The following is a 25,044-nucleotide window of genomic DNA, read 5'->3' as shown; positions in this document are numbered from 1 at the left end:
TCCAGCTCTGCTCCGGACCTACTCTGATTCTGGGCAAGTCACCCTCTCTGAGCCTCAGTTTCTCCAACTGCCAAATGGGGATGATAATGCCTGCTCTGTCAGCCTTGCAGAGCAGTCGTGAGGAGAGAACTCTGAACCCTTGTTTAACATTGTTCTCAAGTCAGAGGCCATTACAGCTGCTGTGTTGCCCCTCCAGGCCGGCCCCAGCAGCGAAGGGCTCTGTCTCAGGCTTGCCTATCTGTCCTGGCCTTGTGGCCACGGGCTGGCTGCTGCTCCTGGGGGACGGTGGGCCTACATTCCTCCAGTAGCCTGAGAGGGGCCTTATCTTACCCCTTTCCCCTTCCAGGGTTGCAGAGGGGAGGCCGGAGATCAGGGAGGTGGAGACTGGGCAGAGGAGGGTTTGCACACCAGGCTGACCCACATGAATTCCCTTTTGTGCCACACCGCTTGCAGGGTTTGAGGGAAGGAGCCGGGCCAGGGCCAAGAGAGGCTGGGTCTGCTGGGCTGGAGCCAAGACGGGTCAGGTGCTGATCTGGCAGCTTGTGCTCTGTGTCCTTTGAGGCTGCGGCTGTAGACCATGCCATCCATCAGGAGTACCCATTGGAGTAGCCCTGTTAAACTCTCAGTGCAGGAGGGACACCAGCCTCCCTGAGCCTGAAGAAGCCCAGGTTGGAGGAAGGGCTTCAGAAGAACCAGAGAAGGGGACAGTTCATCCTGGGTTTGAAGGGTCGTGGATGCCCTAGTGGCAGGCAGGGGCATCCTGTGGACTGAAGGTGTGGCTGTGGAAGAGTTACAGGTGGCCGTCAGACCAGTCCGGTTAACTCCTAGGCTAACTCCTAGGTCTGGATAGGCTGGTGTGGCCAGACTAGGGGCAGCCAGGCATGAGGGCTGCCCGAGCCAGAGGAGGAGGCAGAGAGGAGCCCTGGCAGGCGTGGAAGCAGCAGAAGCAGAAGGAGAGCCTAGTTTGGGGAGGTGACTCTGGCAGCAGTGAATACAGGCTGGAGTTGGGAGGCAGACGCCAGGAGAAGGGAGCCTGCAGGGTCAAGCCTGGCCCAGGGAAGGATGGTGAACTCTGAACTGGCCATATTCCCCCTGGGCTCCCAGCTGCCTCTCCCAGCCCTGCCTGCTCAAAGACTGGGTGCCGAGAGGAGTTCCCTCAGAGCCAGGACTGTGGGGCAGGCACAGGAGGCTGCCGCAAGCCCAGTGAAGAAGGCTGTTCTCACTGATAAAGCTTTCCAAGGATGATAGGGAGTGAGGTCCCCATCTCTGGGGTGTGCAAGCCTGGGAGGAACAAACCTAATGCAAATGCTATGGAAATGATACAGGCATCCTTAAGAATATGGAATATCCAGGGCCTTCTAGTTTTCCCAACTTCCTCCCCCTCACTTCCCCATAATATGAGAAATGGGTATCGTAGAGTTGCCTTTTCCCTCTTATTTTGGTATCTTTATTATCTATCTGTTTTCATAAGTATACATTCATCTATTCAAAATTATTTATTGTTGAATATGTCAGGTACTATGCTAAGAGAATATCATAGAAAACAAAACAAGCCCCTAACTTGAGGAATTAACATACTTGCAGCAGAAGACAGACATGAACAAATAATTATATAATTACCTTTTTTTTTTTTTTGTAAATTTATTTATTTTTGGCTGCTTTGATTCTTCATTGCTGCGTGCGGGCTTTCTCTAGTTGCATCGAGCGGGGGCTACTCTTCGTTGTGGTGCGCAGGCTTCTCATTGAGGTGGCTTCTCTTGTTGCAGAGCATGGGCTCTAGGCGTGCGGGCTTCAGTAGTTGTGGCACGCAGGCTCAGTAGTTGTGGCTTGCAGGCTCTAGAGCGCAGGCTCAGTAGTTGTGGCGCATGGGCTTAGTTGGTCTGTGGCATGTGGGATCTTCCCAGACCAGGGCTTGTACCCGTGTCCCCTGCATTGGCAGGCAGATTCTTAACCACTGCACCACCAGGGAAGTCCCAATAATTATACAATTACTTATTAAACTATAAGTGCAAAAGGTGCAATGAAAGAATTAAGGGGAAAAAGGAGGGAATGTGGTCATTGCCACTGAATTGCATACTTAAAAATTATTAAAATGGAAAATATTTAATTTCTTAAGGTCTGACTTGGAGGTTGGTGAAGTTTTCCTTGGGAAAAGTAACTTTTAAGCTGAGACCTGAAAGAGGAGTAGGAGTTGGTAGGGAAAGATCTTTCTAAGAAAAGGGCATAGCACGTGCAAAGGCCCTGAGGTGGGAAGGATCTTGTAGCATTTGAGAAACTAAAAGACCAGTCGGCACAGGACAAAGGACGTGGGAGTATATTATAAGTACCACAGGAAGGCAAGGTCAAGAGTCCCAGGATAAAGGGCAGGGCACATCCCAGAAGTCAGAATCCCTGGGGCAAAGTAACCCTGGGCATAGACCTCTTTTTTTTTTTTTTTAAACTATTATTTATTTATTTTATTTTATTTATTTGGCTGCATTGGGTCTTAGCTGCGGCATGCGGGATCTTCTCTGTGGCATGTGGGATCTTTTGTAGCGACTCTGTGTTGCGGTGTGTGGGCTTCTCTCTAGTTGTGGTGCTGAGCGTGCGAGCTCAGTAGTTGTGGTGCGCGTGCTCTCTAGCTGTGGTTGGCTGGCTCCGGAGTGCGTGGGCGGGCTTCTCTCTAGTTGTGGCACACGGGCTCCAGAGCATGTGGGCTCAGTAGTTGCGGCGCCTGGGCTTAGTTGCCCCGTGGCATGTGGGAACTTAGTTCCCCAACCAGGAATAGAACCCGTGTCCCCTGCATTGGAAGGTGGATTCTTAACCACTGGACCACCAGGGAAGTCCCGGTCCTAGACATCTGAGTACAGGTCTGGATGCTTTCAGGATGCAGGTGAGCCCAGGCCAGCACTGAGTTCCTGCAGGGGCTGTAGAGTCACTGGCTGGGGTCAGTAGAGCCCAAGCTGGCCTGGAATCAGAACGCTGGGCCGGAAGCTGACTCACTCTGTCCCTAGGCAAGTCCCTGAATGGTAGACTCTCAGGCCAGTGGGGTTTTTTTAGGTCACTGAGTCTAACGCACTCTGTCACAACATTCACATATTGTCAACCTACCCTGACTTGAATACCTCCAGGGATGAGGAACTCACTACTTATCTCTTTGTCCTGCAAAAGACCTGGGCAGTGGTAGTGGGAGAAAGCCCTATATCACCCTGGGTTCTATGAGTGCCCCCTGGGTCCTGGCTCTAGCCCTCCTCCCCAGGCAGCCCTGGCTCCTTGCAAAGGAGCCTGTGAGGAACATTTAAAGTCAGGGCTGGAAAGGTGCTTTGGAAACTGCAAAGGTTGCAACCATGTGAAGGACATCTAGGACCTAGCTTGGACTCTAGCCCCAAGCAGCTGTAAAATAAGAATTTACATCTGCAAAATATAATAGGTTGTGTGTAAGCAAAATTTTCATATAGTGAAATGTACAGATATGAGTATAATTTGATGACTTTTGACAAAAAGTATATACCCCTGTAATCAACAACTCAGTAGAAATATAGAACATTTTTATCAGCCCAGAATGTCCTCTCTGCTCCCTTCTAGTCAACTCTCACCCCCATTTGTACTTAAGCAAACCAGTTTTGAACAGCCACTGTTTTCTGGCCGTTCTTGAACATCGTATAAATGGAATCACACAGTATGTACTTTTCTGTGTCTGGCTCCTTTCACTCATCATGATGTTTTCACGATTCCTCCATGTTGTGAAGTGTTTCAGTAGTTCATTCTTTTGTACTGTTGAGTAGAATGCCACCGTGTGGCTAGACAACGATTTGTTTGTCCATTCTCCTGTTGAGGGCATTTGAGTTGTTTCCAGTTTGGGGATTTTATTAATAAAGCTGCTACAAACTTTCTTGTATAAGGTTTTTTGTGGACATATATATTCATTTCCTTGGAGAAGACCCTAGAAGTACAACTGTTGTATCAAAAGATAGGTATATGTTTAAAGAAGCCACCAGAAGTTTTCCAAAGTGGTCATGCCATCACCAAGAGCAGTTTCTGTTGCTCCAAATCTTTGTCAACACTAAATATTGTTAGTCTTTTTAATTTTAGCTATTCTGGCGGGCGAATAGTGGTATCTCATTGTGGTTTTAATTTCCCTGATAATGATGTTGAGCTTATTTTCATGTGCTTACTGGCCATTTCTATATCTTCTTTTGTGAAGTGTCTATCCAGATCTTTAGACCATTTTATAATTGTGTTCTTAATCCTTTTATTATTGATTTGCAGAGATTTCTCTGTATATTCTGGATATCAGTCCCTAACTAGATACTTGTATGGAAAATATTATCTCCCAGTTTGTGGCTTATCTTCATTTCCTTAATGGTGTCTTTTGATGAGCAAACATCATTTCATTTGATAAATCTAATTTATCTAAGTATTTCTTTTATGGTTAGTGCTTTTGTGTCCTCTCTAAGAAATCTTGGCCTGTACTAAGGTCATAAAGATACTTTTTTCTATGTGTTCTACTAGAAGCTTTAGCCTTTACACTTAGGCCTATGATCCATTTCAAATTAATATTTTCTTTTTTCCCACATTTTTATCCAGTTATTCAAGTGCCATTTATTGAAAATGATTTTTTTTTCAGTATTAAATTGCTGTGGCTCCTTTGTTTAAAAAAAAAAAAGTCAACTGTCCATATGTATGGGCCTATTTCTGGATTTCCTTCCATTGAACTATTTTTCTATACTTATGTCAACACACACTGTCTTCATTACTATATCTTTATATTAAGTCTTGAATCAGGTAGTGTTGGTCCTCCAACTTTGTTCTTTTTTTTTTTTCAAGATTGTTTTGGCTATCCTGGGTGCAATAGGCAGCCTCTAAGATGCTCCTCAATGCTTCTTACCTTCTGGATTCTTGTGTAATCCCTTACCCTTGAATGTGGGCCAACCTAGTAACTCATTTCTAAGAAGTAGAATATGGCAAAAGTGATGGAATTTCACTTCAGAGATTTGGTTACAAAAAGACCATGACTTCATTTTTACTGCTCTCCCTCATTTTCTTCCTTGCTTGTTCTGAGGGAGAGGCCCAGGTGGCAAGGGCCTGAGGGAACCCTCTGGTCAACAACCAGTAAGGATTTGAGACCCTCAGCCCAACAACCTGCAAGGAACTTAATTCTGCCAACAACCCCAGGAGTGAGCTTGGAAGCAGATCCTCTCCCAGTTGAACCTTCAGATGAGAACACAGCCCTGGCTGACAGTTTGATGACAACATCACAAGAGATTTTGAGCCAGAGGCACTCAGTTAAGCCACACCTAGATGTCTAACCCACAGAAACTGTAAGATAATAAATGTTTGTTTTTTAAGCCACTACGTTTTGGGATACTTGTTATGGAATAATAGGTTACTAACACAATAGTTCCTTTTTATTTCCATGCAAAATTTAGAATTATCTTGTCAGTCACAACAAAAAGACTGCTGGAATTCTGACTGAGAATGAACTGAATCTATACTTCAAGTTGGGGAGGATATCCTGATCAATGAACATGGTATGTATTTCCATTTACTTAGGTCTTTGATTTCTCTCAACTATGATTTGTAGTTTTCAGTTGTAGATGTCTTACACATGTTTTCCTATATTCCTAAGAATTGTATGGGTTTTGATACTATGTAAATTGTATTTTAAAGTTAATTTTCTAATCATTTGTTATTTATATAAAAATACAATTGATTTAAAAAAAAATTGACCTTGTATCCTGTGATATTACTAAATTAATTTATTAGTTCTAGTGTTTCTTTTTATAGATCCTCTAGGATTTTTTATATATATAATTTTGTTATCTATTTTAAAAGATAGTTTTACTTCTTTTACTTCCAATCATTTTGCCTTTTAATTTTTTTTTTTTTTTTTTTTGCCTTATGGCACAGGCTAGGACCTCCAACATAATGCTGAATAGAGGTAGTAAGAGTGGGCATCCTTGTCTTGTTTCTAATATATTTAGCATTTCCACTGATCTTCATTCCTTCTTGTAGATCCATGTTTTCATCTGGTGTAATTCCTATCAGCCTGAATAAATCCCTATAGCATTTCTTGTAGTGAAAGTGTCTTAGTTAATCTCTTGCTGCTTAACAAATCACTCAAAACTGTGGTGCCTCAAACCAACAACAATCATTTATTATCTCTCATGGTTTCTACGGGTCAGTAATTCAGGAGCAACTTAGTTAAGTGGTTCCGGCTCAGGGTCTCTCATGAGGTTACAGCCAAGGTGTCAGCCAGGGTAATACTCATCTGGAATTGGAAGACCCTCTTTCAAGCTCACTTATAAGGTCGTTGGTAGACCTCTGTTCCTCATTGGCTGTGTTAGTTTCCTGTTGCCACTTTAACAAATTACCACAAGCTTGGTGGTTTAAGACAGAAATTTATTCTTTCACAGTTCTGGAGGCCAGAAGTCTGAAATCAGTTTCACAGGGCTAAAATCAAGGTGTCAGCAGGGCTGTGCTCCCTCCAGAGGCTCTAGGAGAGAATCCGTTCTTGGCCTCTTCCATCTCCTGGAGGCTACCCACATCCACCCTTGGCTTGTGGTCGCACCACTCCAATCTCTGCCTCTGTGGTCACATTGCCTTCTCTTCTGTGTGTGTGTCAAATCTCCCTCTGCCTCCCTCATGTAAGGATACAAGTGAGTGCATTTAATGCCCACCTGGATAATCCAGGATAATGTCCCTGTCTCAAGATCCTTAATTTAATCACATCTGCAAAATCCTTTTTTAGGGGGCAGGGAGGGGAGGCATGTAAAGGCATGTAAGGTAATATTCAGTTTCCAGAGATTAGGAGATGAATATTTGTGGGGGTGGGTGGGGCATTTTTCAACTTACTACATTGGTGTTGCCCAGAGAATTTAGTTTTGCCAGTGGACCTCTCTATAGGCTGCTTAAGTGTCTTCTTGACATGACAGCTGGTGGCTGGGCCCAGGGCCGTCTCAAAGTCTTCTTTACTCATATGTCTGATGCCTGAGGTGGTAAGACTCAATAAGTTGGGATTGGGAACAGCTGGGGAGCCTCAGTATCTCTCTCTCTCTATTTTTATGTGGCTTCTTCACATGGTCTCCTTCATGGTGGCTTCAGGATATCCAGATTTCTGACATGGTGGGTCAGGGATCCAAAAAGCGTGTATCCTGAGAGAGTCAGCTGAAAACCGTATCACCTTTTATGATCTAGCCTTGGAAATTACATAGTGTCACTTCTACTACATTGTATTTGTTAGAAGCTGGTCATTAAGGCCATCCCATATTCAAGGAGAAGAGAATAAAACTCAGCCTATTGATGGGAAGAGTGTAAAGAATTTGCAGACACGATTTCAAACCATCACAGAAGTGCACTGGTGAAAAATCCTCCCATTTAAATGAAAGGTCATTATTTCACTTTGTTTTTAATTGAAATATAGTTGATTTACAATGTTGTGTTAGTTTCAGGTGTCCAGCAAAGTGATTCAGTCATATATATATATAAAAGAATATATATATAGATAGATAGATTATTTTAGATTCTTTTCCATTATAGGTTATTGTAAGATATTGAGTATAGTTTCATTTTGAAAGATGTGTTTTGAAAGATATTTGATGTTGTCTCACAGGTAACTGAGGATCTGTTCATTTTTTTTAATATAACAGATTTATTGAGATATAAATTACATGCCATAAAATTTACCCATTTAAAGTATAAAATCCAGTGGTTTTTAGTATATTCCCAGAGTTGTGCAAACATCACCACAGTCCATTTTATTTTATTATTATTTTTTGTGGCTGTGCTGTGCGGCACGTGGGATCTTAGTTCCCTGACCAGGGATGAACCCGTGTCCCTTGCAGTGGAAGCACGGAGTCTTAATCACTGGACCTCCAGGGAATTCCCCACAGTCCATTTTAAAATATTTTCATTACCCCAAAAGAAACCCTAGACCCATTAGCAGTCACTCTCCATTTCCCCTCAAGCCTCCAGCCCTAGGCAACCACTAATCTGCTTTTTGTCTCTATAGATTTGCTTATTCTAGACCTCTCACTTAAATGAACTGATATAATATATCGTCTATTGTGAATGGCTTCTTTCACTTAGCATGATATTTTCATGATTCATCCGTGTCATATCATGTATCAGTACTTCATTCCTTTTATGGCCAAATAATGTTCCAGTGTATGGACATGCCACATTTTGTTTACCCAGTCATCAGTTAATGGACATTTGAGTTTTCATTTTCTGGCTATTATGAATAATGCTCCAGTGAACATTTATGTACAAGTTTTTGTATGGACATATGTTTTAATTTCTTTTGGGTATAAAGCTAGAAGTGGAATTGTTTGGTCATATAATAACTCTATGTATAACCTTTTGAGGAACTAGCAGACTGTTTTCCAAAGCAGCTGCATTACCACCAGCAGTGTACAAGAGTTCCAATTTCTCCACATCCTCACCAACACTGTTAGTATCTGCATTTTATAAACAGCCATTCCAGTGGGTATGAAGTGTTATCTCATTCTGGTTTTGATTTGCACTTTCTGGTAGCTGATGATGTTGAACATCCTTTAATGTGCTTGTTGTCCATTTGTATATCTTCTTTGGGGAAATGTCTATTCAAATCCTTGCCCAGTCTTAATTGGGTAATTTTTCTTCTTTCTTTCCTTTCTTGTTGTTGTTGAATTGTTAGAGTTCTTTATATATTCTATACAATTCTCTTATCAGATAAATGATTTGCAAATATTTCCTTCCATTCTGTGGGTTATCTTTTCACCTTCTTGATGGTGTCCTCTGAAGCACAAAGAGGTTTAATCTTGATGTAGTCCAATTTACCTGCTTTTGTTTTGTTGCTTGTACTTTTGGTGTCATAGCTAAGAAGCCTTTACCTAACTGAAGTCCACCTCCGTGCTTTCACTACCCAGGGTGTGGGTTCCATACCTGGTCAGGCAACTAAGATCCCACAAGCCATGTGGCGTGGCCAGAGAAAACCCAAAAAACAAAAAAATAACAATTTAAGTCCACATAGATTTTCTTCTAATATTTTACAGTTTAAGCTCTTACATTTTGGTCTTTGATACATTTTGAATTAATTTTTTGTGTATGGTATGAGGAAAGGGTCCAGCTTTATTCTTTTGCATGTGGATATTGAGTTGTCCCAGCACCATTTGTTGATTTGTACCATTTGTTGAAAAGTATACTTTCTGCATTGAATTGTCATGGCACCCTTGTTGAAAATCAATTGACTATAAATGTGAAGGTGGATTTCTGAATTCTATATTCTATTCCATTCATCTATATGTCTATCCTATGCCAGTATCACTTTGTCCTGATTACTGTAGTGTAGGTTTATAGTATGTTTTGAAATCAAGAAGTGTGATCCTCCAACTTCGGTCTTTTTCAAGATTGTTTTGTCTATCCTGGGTCTTTTGAAGTGTCATAGTAATTTTAGACCAGTTAATTTCTGCCAAAATGCCAGCTAGGATTTTGATAGAGATTATGTTGACCTGTAGATCAATTTGGCTATCTTTTTTTTTTTAAGTTTTTTTTTAAATTTATGTATTTTATTTATTTATCCCTGGCTGTGTTGGGTCTTCGTTGCTGCGCGTGGGCCTTCTCCAGTTGCGGTGAGCAGGGGCTAGTCTTCATTGCAGTGCATGAGCCTCTCATTGCAGTGTCTTCTCTTGTTGCAAAGCACGGTCTCTAGGCACATGGGCTTCAGTAGTTGTGGCGTGTGGGCTCAGTAGTTGTGGTTCGCGGGCTCTAGAGCACAGGCTCAGTAGTTGTGGCGCATGGGTTTAGCTGCTCCGCGGCATGTGGGATCCTCCCGGACCAGAGCTCAAACCCGCATCCCCTGCATTGGCAGGCAGATTCCCAACGACTGCACCACCAGGGAATACCCAATTTGGCTATCTTAACAATATTATTATTGCCATTTTAACAGTATTAAGTCTCTTGATCTTGAGATGCCTTTGCATTTGCTTAGCTCTTTGTTAATTTCTTTTAACAATGTTTCATTCTGCTCAATTAAAAAATCTTTTTTCTCTCTAGTATTTGGATTAAATAATTTCTATTATTCTATCTTCATGTGTATGAACTTTTTTGGGGGAGGGGGTAGTTTCCAATCTGCTGTTAAGCTCATCTGGTGAATTTATCATTTCAGAGATTGTACTTTTCTTATACTATTTTTATGTTGCAATTCTGCATCTGTTCATCAGTTATCATTTTTTCTTTAAATTATCAAACGTGTTAGTATCTGTTTTAAAGTCTTTGTATATTTATTCTAACATCTGTGTCATACCTGAGTATGTTTCTATTGGCTGTTTTTTTCACCTTGATTTTGGCTCACATTTCCTGCTTTTTCAGATGTCTGATCATTTTTTGTTATATGTTGGATACTATGATGATATGTCAGGAGTATGCTGATTTGAAGAATTTAAAAATACATGTGCATTAAACTAGTGTCTCAGCCACAATGCTCTGCCTTTCTGAGTCAGTTGCTCCTAAGAAAACCCACGTTGCTGAAGTGTGTGGAGAGGGATAAGGAGCTTCAGAGAGCCTCACCCAATTTTAGGCAGAGCATACCGTGGTTCAGAACATGAAATCTGGAATCAGATTGCCTGGATTTGAATCCCAACTATTCCAATTACAAGCTGTATAACCTTCAGCAAGTTACTTCATCTCTTTGTCCTTCCATTTCCAATTAAATGGGGGATTCTAATTTAGTACCTACTTTATAAGATTGTTGAGATAAGTAAATGAGTTAACACGTGTAACGCAATTGGAACAGCACCTGGCACATACTAATTGCTCAGTAAATGTTAGTTCTCACTTTTAAAAACGTGAAACCATGTTCCCCTAAAAGACCAGGCTCCCACAGCTCTGTGCCTCCACCTCATGACCCCCTTGCCTGCCATGCTCACAGATACCTCTCCTGTATACAGGCCATGTACGTGCCTCTCTCCTTCACCCTCCTCTTTAGACTGTGGGCTCCTGTAGGTCAGGGACCAAGTCTGGGAGCCAACATTCATATGCTGCAGGGACACGACACCCCTGTTGGTAGAAGTCTAACTCCCAGCTTTGCCCCCAACCTGACACCATGAAGTTCCTCTGGCCAAGGAATGGGCAGTATTCTTCCTTCCTCTCATCTCCTTAGTAGAAACATGGAAAACCACCTATCATCAGAGCTGGGACTTAGAGACTATCCCTTCCACCCCTTCATTTTATAGCTGGAGTAACTGAAGTCCTAACAGGAGACGTGTGCCCAAAGTCAAACTCGTGGTACTTCAAATAAAAATGGCAAGTGATGGGAGATGGCAATTTTCTAGGAGTCTTTGCTTTGTGTTGGAATTATGTCAACTCCAAGCTTCATACTGCTCTCCCAATGATGATTCAAAACACCAATTGACAGTTATCTGTGTCTGTCATCAATACAACATAAGAAAATGGTTTGATGGTTTAAACCTTGCCTATATACAAAATTTTTCAAAATTTTGGAGGAAGGGTATAAAGAAGGGTCTAATGATGAAGGATTGGAAGCAGGAGTTTAGAGGATCATGGGATACCCACCTTTCTATACCTCCCGCCCTTTTGCCCCTGCCCCACCCACTCAAATCACCCAGTAGACCTGAGACTATTGAGGTATAGCCTGTTGGTTAAGAGCATAAACACTGAAGCCCACTTGCCCAAATTTGCATCCTACTCTGCTAACTGAAAGACCTTGAGCAAGTTACATAATCTCCTTGTACTTCAGTTTCCTTATCTGTAAAGTGGGGATAGTGATAGGAATTACCTTACAGGGCTGTTGTGAGGATTAAATGTGTTAATATATGCGTAAGGTGCACAGAACGTTGCCTGGCACACAGTTAGTGCTGCATACCTGTTAGCTATTAGCCATTACTATCATTATTCTTGCCTTGTTTTACCCCGGCTCCTCAGGCCTGGGAGCCTAGTAACACCCGACCTCGTAGCCTTGTCTCTGCCTGGTGAAGCAGAATTCCAGCTCAGGCCCCCAAATCACCAGTCATAGACAGAAAACTGGAAGGCCCTCTGTCTCTGACTTATCTGAGGAAACTTGAGTCCCAGAGAGGACCAGGGACTTGCCCAAGTTTACCCAACTAAGGTAGAACCTGGGCTAGAATCCAGATGTCCCAGTGCCCAGGGACCTGTCTTGGGCATGACCAGACTCCTTCCAGGCTTTGCAGGGGAGCTCAGTGTGACTGTGCAGACTGTGTAATTAGCTAGACAGGGTTAAACACTGAGCCACTGCCAAATGGGTTAGAAGTCAGCTGGCTGGCGGGACGGCCCCACCCCCATGGATGGTGGGAGCCAAGGTGAAGCTGGGACTAGCCTTTGGCCTCTCAGCAAACACTCTGCTGTTGGGCCCTTAGACTGTGGGCTCAGTCACAGTCAAGGGCCCCTGAGTGCCTGCCCCAAATATGTTCCTTCTGGTGGATCTGGGGGGATATGTCTTACACCACCCTTGCCCTGTCCTCACCCTTTCCAAGAGACCATGGATCCCCAAAAGATCTCTGCATTGGCCAAGGTCCCCCTGTGAGCTGGGGGACGAAGGCCAGGGACGGTCCACAGGCTGAGTCTATGACCAGGGCCCTGTATCCTTTTCTGTCTGCACCAGCCTCCCCTGCGGCACCATTGCCTGTGACGCTTGCCCTCTGCCTCTCATAAAATAAACCTTCACCCCTATCCAACTTTCTCCCTTTAATTTCACTGTACCCCCTACCCCAGCCTGGGTCTGGTGACCCCACAGTGACCTTGAATGCATCTTTGTTTATTGACCGTCAGTCCCATCATCTCTAAGCCTTCGAGGCAGGGACCAGGCTCACTGGGCTCACCTCTGCCCCCAGGCCCCCTGCAATGTCTGTAGAGGAGGCACTCAGTCAATAATCATAGTAGGAAGGAGGACCCTCAGGGAGCCGTCAGTCATGGGGCAGGAAGAGATCATTTCCAGCTCTGAGAATATGGGCTTAAGATTTTTATCTCATGGTAGACAATTATGTTTTAAAAAGTAACACCCAGACTCTAAATGTTAAATGCTCTGGGATGGACTCAGCCAGGGCAGCTCCAGGAAGAAACATGAGAACTGGGGGTCCCTCCCAGAGGGCTTCCGGAAGGAGGAAGGGTCTGAAGAACAGTTGGAAGTTTCTGCCAGGGGGAGGCAACCTTGTGGCTTTTGAGAGGGGATAGAAAGGGAAGATGACACATTTCCCAAGCCCTCCTGCCTAGAATAAGCCCATTTGCCCAGCCTCCTCATCAGTTTGGAAACTCTACATCCAGAGTGGTTGTCGAGCTGCCCGGGAGGGGCTGAGGGATCTGGGCATATGTTCCTGCTAGCCGAAGTGAGGACATTTCTCCCGCCATCCCCACCCACATCAACCCCCAGTGCCAACTCCAATCATCAACAACAATGCTCTGTCCTCACTAGGAAAGCGGGAGGAGGAGGAGAAGAGGGGCAGCCCGTATTCTCTTCAGGAAAGAGGAAGAGTCCACATTCCCTACTGGGGTTCACTGGGTTGGTTGTTAATATAGCATGGGCTTCCAAAGCCCCCTGGGTGCCCTGAAACTGCAAGAGAGCATCTGGAAGCATTGATGGCGGGGCAAGGGGAGGGCTTCTAGCAGGTTCTCAAAGGGCTCATGACTCATGGGAGGCTCAGGACCAACACCCCGGACCCAAATTGTCAGGGTGCCCTGAGGTGGCAGTGGGCAAGGATCACTGGGGAAAAAGGCCATTAAGAAACTGGAATTTGGGGCTTCCCTGGTGGCGCAGTGGTTAAGAATGCGCCTGTCAATACAGGGGACACAGGTTCGAGCCCTGGTCCAGAAAGATCCCACATGCCGCAGAGCAACTAAGCCTGTGCACCACAACTACTGAGCCTGCACTCTAGAGCCCGCGAGCCACAGCTACTGAGCCCGTGGGCTACAACTACTGGAGCCCGTGAACCGCAACGAAGAGTAGCTCCTGCTCCTGCAACTAGAGAAAGCCCATGTGCCCCAAGGAAGACCTAACGCAGCCAAAAATAAATAAATAAAATAAATAAATTTATAAAAAATAAAATAAAATAAACTGGAATTTGGGACTTCCCTGGTGGTCCAGTGGTTAAGACTCCACGTTTCCAATGCAAGGGGCACAGGTTCAATCCCTGGTTGCGGAACTAAGATCTCACATGCCACACAGCCCAGCCAAAAAACAAACAAAGAAACTGGAATTTGAAAGGGCAGAATTCTCTTGAAGTTGGTGTGCTGGTAGTGACATGCCAGCTTAGTGTAGCAATCTGGAAGTCATCTGCCACCTGACTGGGTGGAGGGCCTTGGAATAACTCCTGCCCCATCCTGCTGCTATGCCCTGACCCTTAGCCTTCAAATTAGGACTTAAGTTCCCCCTAACACCCAGTGGGACTGCCTCCATTTTTTTACTTCATCCAATCCCCACTCACCCCAAGGTAGTTGGCAGGTGAAAACTAAGGTGGGGAGGTAACTCTGGGGTGATGGGAGTGGGAGGCGAAACAGCACAGTGATTGGGAGGGAGGTTTCTAGAGAGCATGGCCCAGGTTTTAGAAGATGCAGGTTTACTGCCACAAACCTGAGAGTCTCTGGAATGATGGCAGGTGCAGTGGAGGGGGCGTTTGAGGACAGAGGGCAACGTGCAGAGATATTGTTACCATGGAAGAGGGGCTTGCCAGAGGCAATGTGAGATGGAGCTGTTGGCTGAATTTTATGATACAAATAACGATTAGATCTAGCTTATGTGGTGTCCTGGTTTCAGGGCCAGTTATGGAGACCTGGATTTCAAATGCCATCTCTGCCTCTTGCTGGGTGTGTGACACTGAACAAGTCTAAAACTCTCTGGGCCTCTGTCACCTCACCTGCAAAATGGGACTATTACTACATTCCACATTAGGTTGTTGGGAGAATGCAAAGAGCTAACGCACATAAAGCACTTGGCACAATACGTGCATTTAGTAAAGAAAAGTTAAAAAAAAAAAAAAAAGTCAAACCTCCTGCCCAGCCCCTGGGGCCCAGGGCTGGCTCCAGGTGGAGGGCCCAGTGGCAGGAACAGTGTCGTCGTGTGGCTCTACCAAGGATGACAGCCAGCACACCCACCTGCACTGGCATCTAGACCCCTCCCCTGCCTCCCGCCCTCTTTATGTAAGCCTCACAGGTGAGCAGCTAGGACCTGTGCCAGATGGGTCAGAGGTATCTGGGGCCACACCTCACCCGTAGCCCAAGGCAGGATGGGGCGGGTCCCCACTGACGCCCAGCCCCACTGCATCATCACCTGGAACCAGGGGACCCGGCAGCGCTGGCTCCCACACCCATGATGCTTTAGCTGAAGGAGCACAGGGGATGTTGAGCTCTGTGCCTGCCAGCCCCAAGGAGGAAGGTGAGCGCCCTGCAGCAGCCAGAGCCCATCGGCACGCAGTCCTCTCTAAGTCCTCAGTGGGGTTCTTCCGGCTGGGAGTCAGGAATCACAAGAGAGATTTCAGGGGGACTGATCTTTGAGGTGAGACAGGCAGGTCGTGCAGACTAAAGAGCAGTGGGGGGCGTGGGGTCCACTGTGCAGGGGAAAGGGGAAGCCAGTGGGAAGCAGCACTGCAGACTAGGTCACTGCTTTGAGAGCTCCAGCCTGTGCAGAGGGACCAGCCTGTGTGGCCAGGATGGTGGGATTTGGAGGAGGCACTGCTCCTCTCCCTACTTGGGGTTTTCAGGATTTGGGAAAGTATTTGGGCAACGCCCGCCATTGAAAACATCCTGTGGCGTATAGGAGTAGGGTTCTCCCTTTGCCCCCAGAGCAGAGAGAGGTGAGAACCAGAACAAGAAACGGGAGTGTGGGGCGGGGCGGTTGCCAATAGTGGGCAGGAGTCTTTGCAAAGCAGGAGGCCAGAGAATTTGATGTATTTGCTCATCCTGGTGACCGATTGGCCCTGGGGACTAGAGAGCCCGGAGCCCGAAGGCAGCCGCCTCCTGCAATGCTGTGTTGTTCCTGATGCGATCAGAGCATGTGGGCTTAGGAGGCGGTAAATTGCAGTCAGGTAACGAGGCCGGGAGCCAGGGAGTCATGTCCAGGAAGGAGGGCAGGTGCCCCCCTAGCCCAGCCAGGCCACGAGGTGACTTACGATGGTCTCTATTGACAGGGTGGTCTTTGTGGTGCTGGACCTCTCTGGGGCTGATGCGGCTCTCCAGGGAACGATGGGACAAGCTCTCTGAGGTTCTCGCTCTCTCCCCGGTGAGCTCGCAGGGTGTGGCCACCCCTCGGGGACCATGCCAGAGGCCACTCCTGATCAGGTCTGCCAGCTCACCCTGAGGACCAGCTAAGGAACAAGCGATCCCACCCTCTTCCCAACCTCCCGGCCCCCCACGCTGCCTCCCAGGGATAGTACCCAGGCTTGGCAGGGTGCCTGGACCCCCCAGACTTGGATTGGGAATTTTCACCCGACTTAGTCACCATCCTAATCTCACCAAAGAATTTCCTCCTACTTATTCCCCAAAAGATCCATGAGAGTTCACCAGTAAGGGTGAGAGCTGTGGATGTACTAAGCACTTTACATGTATCCTCTTATCCTCACAACAGCCATAGGATTTAGGCAGAAAACCTAGGCTCAGAGAGGTACAGTGACTTGTCCAAGGTCGTACGGCAAGTAAAGTGACTTGAACAGGCCGACTCTGGTAAATCTCAATGCTCTATTGTTTCAAGAAAGCATTTATTGAACACCTACTGCACACAGAGCAGAGGGTTGATTGGGAAGAAAGAGCCACAGAAATAAAGAGGAGATGGATCCCCATCCATGAGGGGTTCACATGGAAAACGAAGGCTCCCCTCGACTTACGTGTCACACACATAGTGACAACTTGGGAACAATTAGATCCAACCAACATTTACTGAGCTCCAACTGCATGCCAGAGAGAACTTAGGGACAGAGGTCAGGGTTGAATCAGACATGACCCCTACTCTCAAGGAGCTTCCCAAGCCACGTGTGGCCTTCAAAGCCCAAACCTGAGTGTTTGAGGGCTACAAGGGTGAGAGGTGTTGGGGATAATCCAGGAGGACTTCCTGGAGGAGCTGAAGGAAGCTTTTGGCAGGCTGTGTCTTTAAATGGTTCCCATCAGCTCTTCTGCCAAGATTGGAGGAGAAAGGAGAGTGCAGGCTCTCCCAGACTGCTCTGCCTGCCCCACACACCTCACAATATGTCTGCTCATACATGCCCTTCAAGTGTTTTCTTGCTCCCTGTGCTACTGGGCAGGTGCTGAAGAAGTTTTTGCTTCTGTGAAAGTGAGCAAGGCAAGATGCTCACAGTGTTTGTGTGTGTGTGTGTGTGTGTGTGTGTGTGGAGTGTGAGCTGGGGTTGAGAGCAATTCCTGTCCTCACCAGGGATACTTTTTGGATCTTCTTCTTCCTCGTAGGAATGAGAAAAGCAGAGGCAAGTCAGCCTCCTTGGGCCGTTCTCCCACCATTACTGTCATTCTGCTGCTTAGGAACTTCCGCCTCTGGGACTGAGCCAAGGTCTGGAGCGCTGTATTCCAGGAGGAGTCTAAGATTCCAGAATGACAGGGATACTGTGTTAATCACCTTTGACAGGCTCACCGTGTTGACTATAATAGTCGTACCTCACTTACTGGGATCATTTACCAGCCACTTGTACCTTCTGGAAGAGCAGCAAGAATTAGAAGGGGCCCAAAATGCTTTTGAGGAGTCAAAACTGAAGGGATTGCTCCCCAAATCTCTTTTCTTTGAGGAAAACATTACAAATTCTACTTTGGAAGCCATCTCCTCTGAGTTAACTGACAATTCTAACAAGCTTGGATATTTTATTTCCTAGTCTGCTACCAAAAAACCCTGTAAAGTAGGAGAGAGGTGAGCTGCTAGAGGCCAGCACAGTGACAGTGGCAAGAAGTGACCACTAGTAATGCAGGTGAGGATTAAAAACTAAAGACGACCACGGCCAACAAAGACGTGTGAGGCAGTAGCCACCTTGGGAAGGGGCAGATGGCCCTTGATGTGATGCAGTTTCGCTCATTTTTGTGTTACAAGTCAGACCTGTAGAGTTTGTTACTAGTACGATCTTGAGTGAAGTGAGCAGGAAAAAGTTATAAGGAGGTCCAGCAAATTCTGTTTCAGATGATGGACAAGGATACCCTCCCCCTAAGGGGACTAAATCTTGAAGGTTCAAACCAAGAGGAAGAGCATACTTTACTCATTTGGATAATTAGGTGGATTTTTTTTTTAATTAATTTATTTTATTTTTGGCTGCATTGGGTCTTTGTTGCTGCGCAGGCTTTCTCTAGTTGTGGCGAGCAGGGGCTACTCTTTCTTGCGGTGTGCGTGCTTCTCATTGCAGTGGCTTCTCTTGTTGCAGAGCATGGGCTCTAGGCATGCGCGCTTCAGTAGTCGTGGCACGTGGGCTCAGTAGTTGTGGCTCGCGGCTCTAGAGCGCAGGCTCAGTAGTTGTGGCGCACGGGCTTAGTTGCTCCGCAGCATGTGGGATCTTCCTGGATCAGGGCTCGAACCCGTGTCCCCTGCATTGGCAGGCAGATTCTTAACCACTGCGCCACCAAGGAAACCCGTTTAGCTATTTTAAAACCAGAACCAGTTTACGCAAATTTTATTAGGTGGCAGAAATGCTGCCTGTACCTTTTGATGGTGAGGATTTAAAAACAGGCTTGTTTGTGAGGAAGCAGTTAAGACGGTGGGAGATTACAGCCAGTGATGCCTCGGCTAATTTGGGGGTGGCTGCCCACAGCTGGTGTTTTCAAAAGCTGATTGGCTTTAAGCACTGGGTTTACCCTGTGGGCAGCCCTATCTTTTGAGGACAGGGGCCGAGATAGAGCATGGATGTTACACCAAGTTCACAGTCCTCCCCCGGACTCTCAGTGTGGGACCCTCAGCCTAGTTATGTGCGTGTCCCCCCATTTGCCCTGTAATTGTCTGAGCCCAGAGCTCAGGAGCCATTTGATAACATTATAGTCTTCTTTGTCCCAAGGTGGAGGCAGCTTTTACTCCACAATCCAAGAGAGTAATGGCAGTAACCGATGATCCAAAGTCAGCAGGACAAGTCCCACGGTGTTCAGAACCCTCTGTTTCCCTCTGCCTGGCACAGCAGGCCTCACCCCAGAAGCATGCTTTGTCATCTTTTCAGTCCTTCCAGCAGCCTCCCTGGAGCAGGTCACCATAGCAACAGAAGGGCTGCTTCAGCCCCGTGGCCCAGCCTTGTTCACAAAGTTCCCAAGAAGGGGACCAGCTTGGCACCCCACTCATCCCCCTCCTCCTCACTGCCCTCCCTTCATAACCTCATGATGTCTTTTGCTTTAAAACCTATCTCAGGTTCTTAAACAGACTGCCACCAGGTGGGCCTGAATGTGTTTGCAAACTTAATTTGAACCTGCGGTACCAGCAAGGAGTAAGGACGAATGTGAGAAGCAGGTAACTGAGCAAGCTGCCTGGGGACTAGGTAGGGATGGGACTAGCCCCACCCCGACAGACAGGTGGGATTCCCTGGAGCCAGTGTCCTGCCTTCAGGGATGCCAAGACCAGCTGCACAGGTTGCACACTGCACAACTCCAGTAGGCTCTGTTTACATACCCGATGACTGTGAAAGGTGTCCCAGGAGTTGAGTAATCCTGCTTGACCCTGAGGTGTATACTGAACCCCATCTGCTCATCCACCCAGGAGATTGAGGTCTGGCCAGTTGAACCCTGAGGAGGAATCATGTCAAGGAGCAGTGAGGCTGAGTTGATAATGGAGGCCCAGTAACCCCGTGGGCTGTGTTGACCAGAAGAGGAGATTCATTGTCCAGAGCCGCCAAGCCTGGGAGGCAAGGGGGATCGGGGCCAGGAGTGAAGACAGATGGCAAGAGCCCCAGATTTCCCTGGTCCCATGCCTGTTCTGTCCATCAGGGAATGGACATAGGGCACACTCACAGACACCGTTGCGGGGGAGAGGGCCTCACTTGGGGGCTTGCTTAGGACTCGTGAGAGCTGTAGGAGTGTCCTCAGCTCCACTCTGAGTTTCTAAGCATGGCTATTCCCAAAGCCTGAGGGCTGGTGGGTGTGGAGAGAAAGGGGGTGGGGGCACCTCCCAACCCTCAAAGTTTTCATGCCACTGGAGTAGTGCTCAGAATCCTCCAGTGCCAGACCCCAAGCCTTTCTCTGTCCAGATGGGGACGCTTGAGCCCAGAGAGAGGCATGCATTTGCCCAGAGTCTCACAGCAAATCAGAGCAGAGCAGGACTTGATTTTTCTTTCTACTGAGTCCTTAGAACCTGAAGGGAGAGGGTGGCGTGGGGGTGAGGTTAGCTCCTGCAACTACTAAGGTCTTGTCCCCTGACTACCCCGGGAGGCAGAGATGCCAGCGTCACCCCTGGGGCTGCTGAGACGTGTTCTGGGCCAGCATCGGGAGCCCAGGCCAGTCTGCCATCTTCTAACAATTGTTTTCCCCCTCCCCTGCCAGCTCCCTGACTGACGGGCACACACTCTCCAAAGAGCCCCTAAGCCATGCTCTCAAGCTCTCGTCCCCAGCGAAGGTGAAAGATGCCCAGTTGAATTCTCCAGGTGAGCCAGGTGGGAGGCTGCTGGGCAGAGTAGGGTGGTCCAGGGCAGGGATGGAGCTGTGCTGGATGTGCTGGAGGGGGTTGATGGGACACTAACAAAGCAAGCCAGGGGACCCACACAGGACAGAACTTTGGGGGACGGGGCAGGCGGAAATCCTGCTGATCTCCATGCCCCAGGGACCCCACCACACCCCTTCCCTCTTTGCCGCCATCAGGGCCAAGCTTGATGGAAGGAAGTGGGAGGAAGTTTTTTTCTTCAAGAAGTTTGGGAAGGAGAGAGGTCAGAGGTAGAAAGACAGCTGGGGCCTCATCCAGGGCAAGACGTCGATACCTGGGATCTCGGCTCGGGGTTGCTGAAGGATGGGAGGAGGCCCAGATAAGCAAGGCCTTGGAGAGTCCAAGCTGGTTGACTGGGCCCAGGGGCAGGCTGGCCGGCCCGAGCTGGCAGAGTTGTTTTTGGAAGCTTGGGAGGCCACATGCTCTTTTAAGGACGTTCACTTCCAGATAATTGCACCTTGTGAGAGGCAGAGTTATCATTTACCCTGGCAAGTCATCAAAATGATAATAACACAGCTTTTGTTCATTTTTATTGGCTGTACAACAATATTGTAGCAACAAGAGACGTTTAAAAAAAAAACGCAAGCAATCGGTGCCTGGCACAGAGGGTCACTGCCTCCCGGGTTCAGTGCCGTCCTTGGGATGGTACATTGTTGCCGTCTTCTCGCTGGTCTGTGTCTCCTCTCAGGTGCTGGTTTCCCCAGTTGTGATTTGCCCAGCTTCAGGCTCCTCAGAGAAGCCAGCTGGTGATCCGGAGGCCAGTCTCGCTCCCTTGGGCGTTTGGGTGGGAGCTGGTCGGGGGAGATGACAAGCTGACTGTTGAACTGCTTGTGTATTTTGTAGAATGTTCTTCGATGTGGGTACATCTGGGGTCTTCCTCGTGGCTAGACAGGGATTGTGGATTTAGGGGAGTGGGTGGTAGCATTCGAAGTGGGACTAGCTGGGGAGGCCAGTTCCAAGGGTCCCCAAATGGGGCAATACAGAGGCCAGAACCAGGGGCAGGAGGAAGGGGGAGAGGACTGGGGCCTTTGTTCCGAAGACTCTTCCCTCAGAGTTTCTTCTGACTTGGCTTTCACGGTCAGAGGACAGGCCTGATGTGAGGGCAGGAACAGAGTCGGGACCTCTCTGCTCTGTCACAAGCACTGTCGTGGGCTGGAGGGCAGAAAGCTGGGCCAAGGTCACCATGCCCATGGTCTGTGAGGAAGCTGAGACGTAAAAGGTGTAACAAGGGGAGACACCAGACCAGGGCTTCGGATACCCTGCTCCCCAGGCTGCCTGGTCCCTTGGAGACCAAACGCCAATCCCCTCACCGTGGCGGGGCTCACTGCTGCCATCAGACAAGCTGCCCCCTCTCCCAGGCTGGGTGTCTTGGGGTGGCCTTGGCAGGGATCTGGCCTGAGGTGTGCACTTTCCTGGAGTGGACTCTGCCTCTCTGCTCTTCCTTAGAGATGAAGAGGGACCTGGACCAAGGAAAGGATTGACCGATTTCTGAGGGGAAGGGTTTGAAAGGCACCGAGAGAGCCCAGGAGAGGGGCCAGCTGGGCCCAGGCAACTGCCACACTCTCTTCCCGAGAGCCAGGGCAGCTCACTGACTTGCTGTGTTGCTGCGTCACCTCTGGCAGGTCCCATCAGTTTGCTCAGGCTTTCTTTCCTTGGACTGGATAATTCCTTCTCTGCAGCGCTCAAAGAGCAGCTGTCAGCACCCGGGGACTTCACACAGCAAAGCCCTGGAGCTCAGAAGTCCTGACTGTGAGTGATGGCATTGGTGTTTTGCAACTCAAGGGGCAGGAAGGGAGCCAATGTGAGGCAAGTTCAGTGTCCCGTGGAGCATTCCGTGTCGGGAGTGTTTCCAAGGAGGAACAAGTAATCCGAGCCCCTTGGGCCTCAGTTGCTTAATCTTAATTAGCATCTGGCAGCCCTGCAGCAGTGGGGCACAGAGAATAGAAAGGTTTCAAACAAGCGGGTAGGGAATCCCAGAGAGGGACCCATCAGAGAGGACTAGCAGCCAGGGGCCAGGCAAGGGCCGAGGGTGGGGAGGGGGGCACCAACTTTAAAGGAGGGGTGGGGAAGGAGTAGGCAACTGTAGGGGAGGCAGCGGGGCCATTCTGGTTTATCAGGACTTCAGGAACCTGGTAAGGACAGCCAGGCTGGGGGCGAACCTGGACTCTCCATCCTCTGCGCAGGGCTAGGCTGCTGGGGATACTGAGATGGACAGTATCCTGGCCTCAGAGAACTCCTAGTCTGAGGGCAGACAGGCTCTGGGTGAAGGGCACACGGAGGCTGAGGCAGGAAGGCCTGCTCCCTGGGAACTGGGTGATCAGGGTGCTTCCTGGATGAGGAGGACCTCTAGCTGGCCTCAGTCGTTCAAGCTCCCTCTGGGCCTAGGCCTGAGCTGAGTGGTCTGCCCTTGGGAGTTTAGCATCTAGGGCTGGTGATAAGAAGAAGGGGACAATCTGGGAGGGGCTGAGGAGGCTTCTCAGCACCACTGCCCAAGGGACCCCAGGCACTGCCCAGGGCAGTGCCAAGCAGACCTCATTGGCTCCCACAAGCCTGCCCTGTGGGTCACACTCCTCCCAACCCCAACTCGTGTAGCCTCCAGGGTTTTGAAGGGTGGAGGGGGAGGCTCTGGAACGCAGCTGCAGTGAGATCCAGATTCACCATGGCTTGAGTGCCCACTGTGTGCTGCCCTGGCCCTGGGGCTTATTTCCACGATTCCCCAGCAGCTCCAAGAGTCCCGGCTCCACACTCTGTATGAGAGAGGATATTGGAGCAGCCACATGTGGGGAGGGGCCTCGAAGCTGCCATTTCCATAAAATTGAGAAAAGGCAACTATCTGTACCAAAGACTGTTTGCGGAGGGGGGCTTCGGCGGATTACAAGAGGAGTTAAATCGTTCTTCCCCACACATCTGCCCCCTTAATAAGAGCAACTTTTACTGAACATTTACCGTATGCTAGGCTCTGTGCTCAGGGATTAACTTTCATCTGTCATCTTCTCTTCATGGCAGCAGTGGGGTAGGCACTTTTATCATTCTCATGTGGTAGGGCAAACCGAGCTCAGAGAGGTTCAGTGAGTTCCTCAGAATGACACAGCTAGTAAGATGTGGAAGTCTTAACTGGCACACTCCCTCTTTGGGACCGTTTAGGTGTGGTCCCCTCCCCTCCTGCATGCCCTGGCCAGCCCCTGCCTCCTAACTGCCAAGCTGCAGTCCCTCTGGAGAGCTCTTGGAGGCTTGCCTGCAGGAATCAGAGTTCACCTGGGTCTCCTTGAGTTCCCAAGAAGCTGGAGGGTCCTCAAGCTCTGGTCCCCAGGCTGGGCTCTGAGCTGCCCAGATGGCTGTTCTCCCGGGGACAGCTCCACTGAGTTGGGCCACAGAGCAGCTGGGATCTGACCTCCACACAAAGGCAGCCTTGTGCTGGGCCTAGACATACATTTTTTTCTAGCCCTTTCTGGGTGAAACATGAACCCCAGCTGGATCAAGGCAACGTCAAGACCACAGGGAAGAGGAGGGGATCCAAGAGAAGCAGCTGCCAGAGATGGGGCTGGTGGAGGTGTTGACCAGGCCTGTTCCCTACACTCACTCTCCCTAGGAAACTCTCACACCCACTGGGGAGTTTTGAGCTGGAGGTCAGGAGGCTGGGAGCTCAGCCCAGCTTGATCACCAGGCCTCCCTCTGTCCCACGCTCCTACCCTTCCCAAATGTTTCAAGGGCATGCGTGGTGTTTCGGCTGGAAGGAGACAGGTACTACCCTTGTCCTCAGGGAGCTCAGAGCCTGCAGCTGGGGGGCAAGGAGGGGCCCTTGGGACAGTATGAGGCAGAGGATCCGCTGTCATTTCAGCTTCTGGTGGGAGTGGGGGTAGGGAAGGTAGGAAGGACTTCCCAGAGGTCAGAGGAAATGGGAACAGGTGGTAATCTCAGCCCCACCAGCTGAAAAAAGCAGAGCCTCTGGGGATCCTTGTAAAAACTCTTCCCTAATCAGAACGTCCAGTTCTGTCAAGCCACAGGTGTGCCAAGGGCTGGACAAACTGTTCTGGCCCAGGCAGGCCTTCACCCTAATCTCTCATCATGTCCTGAAGCCACCGTGGCCTCCTCCCCTCATATATCCCCAGAGTGCCTGGCATGGGGCTAAGCAGGTTCCAAAGACCCTTAGCAAAGGGGCCCTGTATGAAGAGGGACCCTCCTGGTGCTTGTCCCAGACAGGCCTTTGCAGCAGGGGCTGCAGGATGCCGTGCCCTGAAGAAAGAGCTCTGTCCCGGCCCTAGAACCACATTTACCCAGGATCAGTGTCTCCCTCCTTCTGCTTAATCAGCTTCATTCCGAGGCCGTTCCCACAGGCTGCAGAAAACACCCCGGGCTTCTCCTCTCTGCTCTAGTGTTTCTCCCTTTCCCAGCTAATTGAGAGTGACTTCCTCTGCTGTTCAGGCGCCTTTATTCCAGAGCCCCAGAGAACACAGCTCCCTGCCTGC

The 25,044-nt window shown here is 48.5% G+C and overlaps 1 protein-coding gene across 2 annotated transcripts in view; it reads left to right on the top strand.

Annotated features, from left to right (window-relative positions):
• ACSBG1 (acyl-CoA synthetase bubblegum family member 1) overlaps positions 1–25,044 on the top strand; it is a 48,751-nt gene that overhangs the window by 1,836 nt on the left and 21,871 nt on the right. Inside the window, exons 2-3 of one of the 2 annotated variants that reach the window (XM_036842411.1) lie at positions 19,298–19,396; positions 20,422–20,522. In XM_036842411.1, coding sequence (XP_036698306.1) covers positions 19,298–19,396; positions 20,422–20,522 — 200 coding nt within the window. The remainder of the gene's footprint in view (positions 1–19,297; positions 19,397–20,421; positions 20,523–25,044) is intronic. The other variant, XM_036842412.1, reaches the window with a different exon arrangement.

This window comes from Balaenoptera musculus, chromosome 2 (genome assembly GCF_009873245.2).
Source record: "Balaenoptera musculus isolate JJ_BM4_2016_0621 chromosome 2, mBalMus1.pri.v3, whole genome shotgun sequence".
NCBI lineage: Eukaryota > Metazoa > Chordata > Mammalia > Artiodactyla > Balaenopteridae > Balaenoptera > Balaenoptera musculus.
This window is presented reverse-complemented; position numbering and strand designations above follow the sequence as displayed.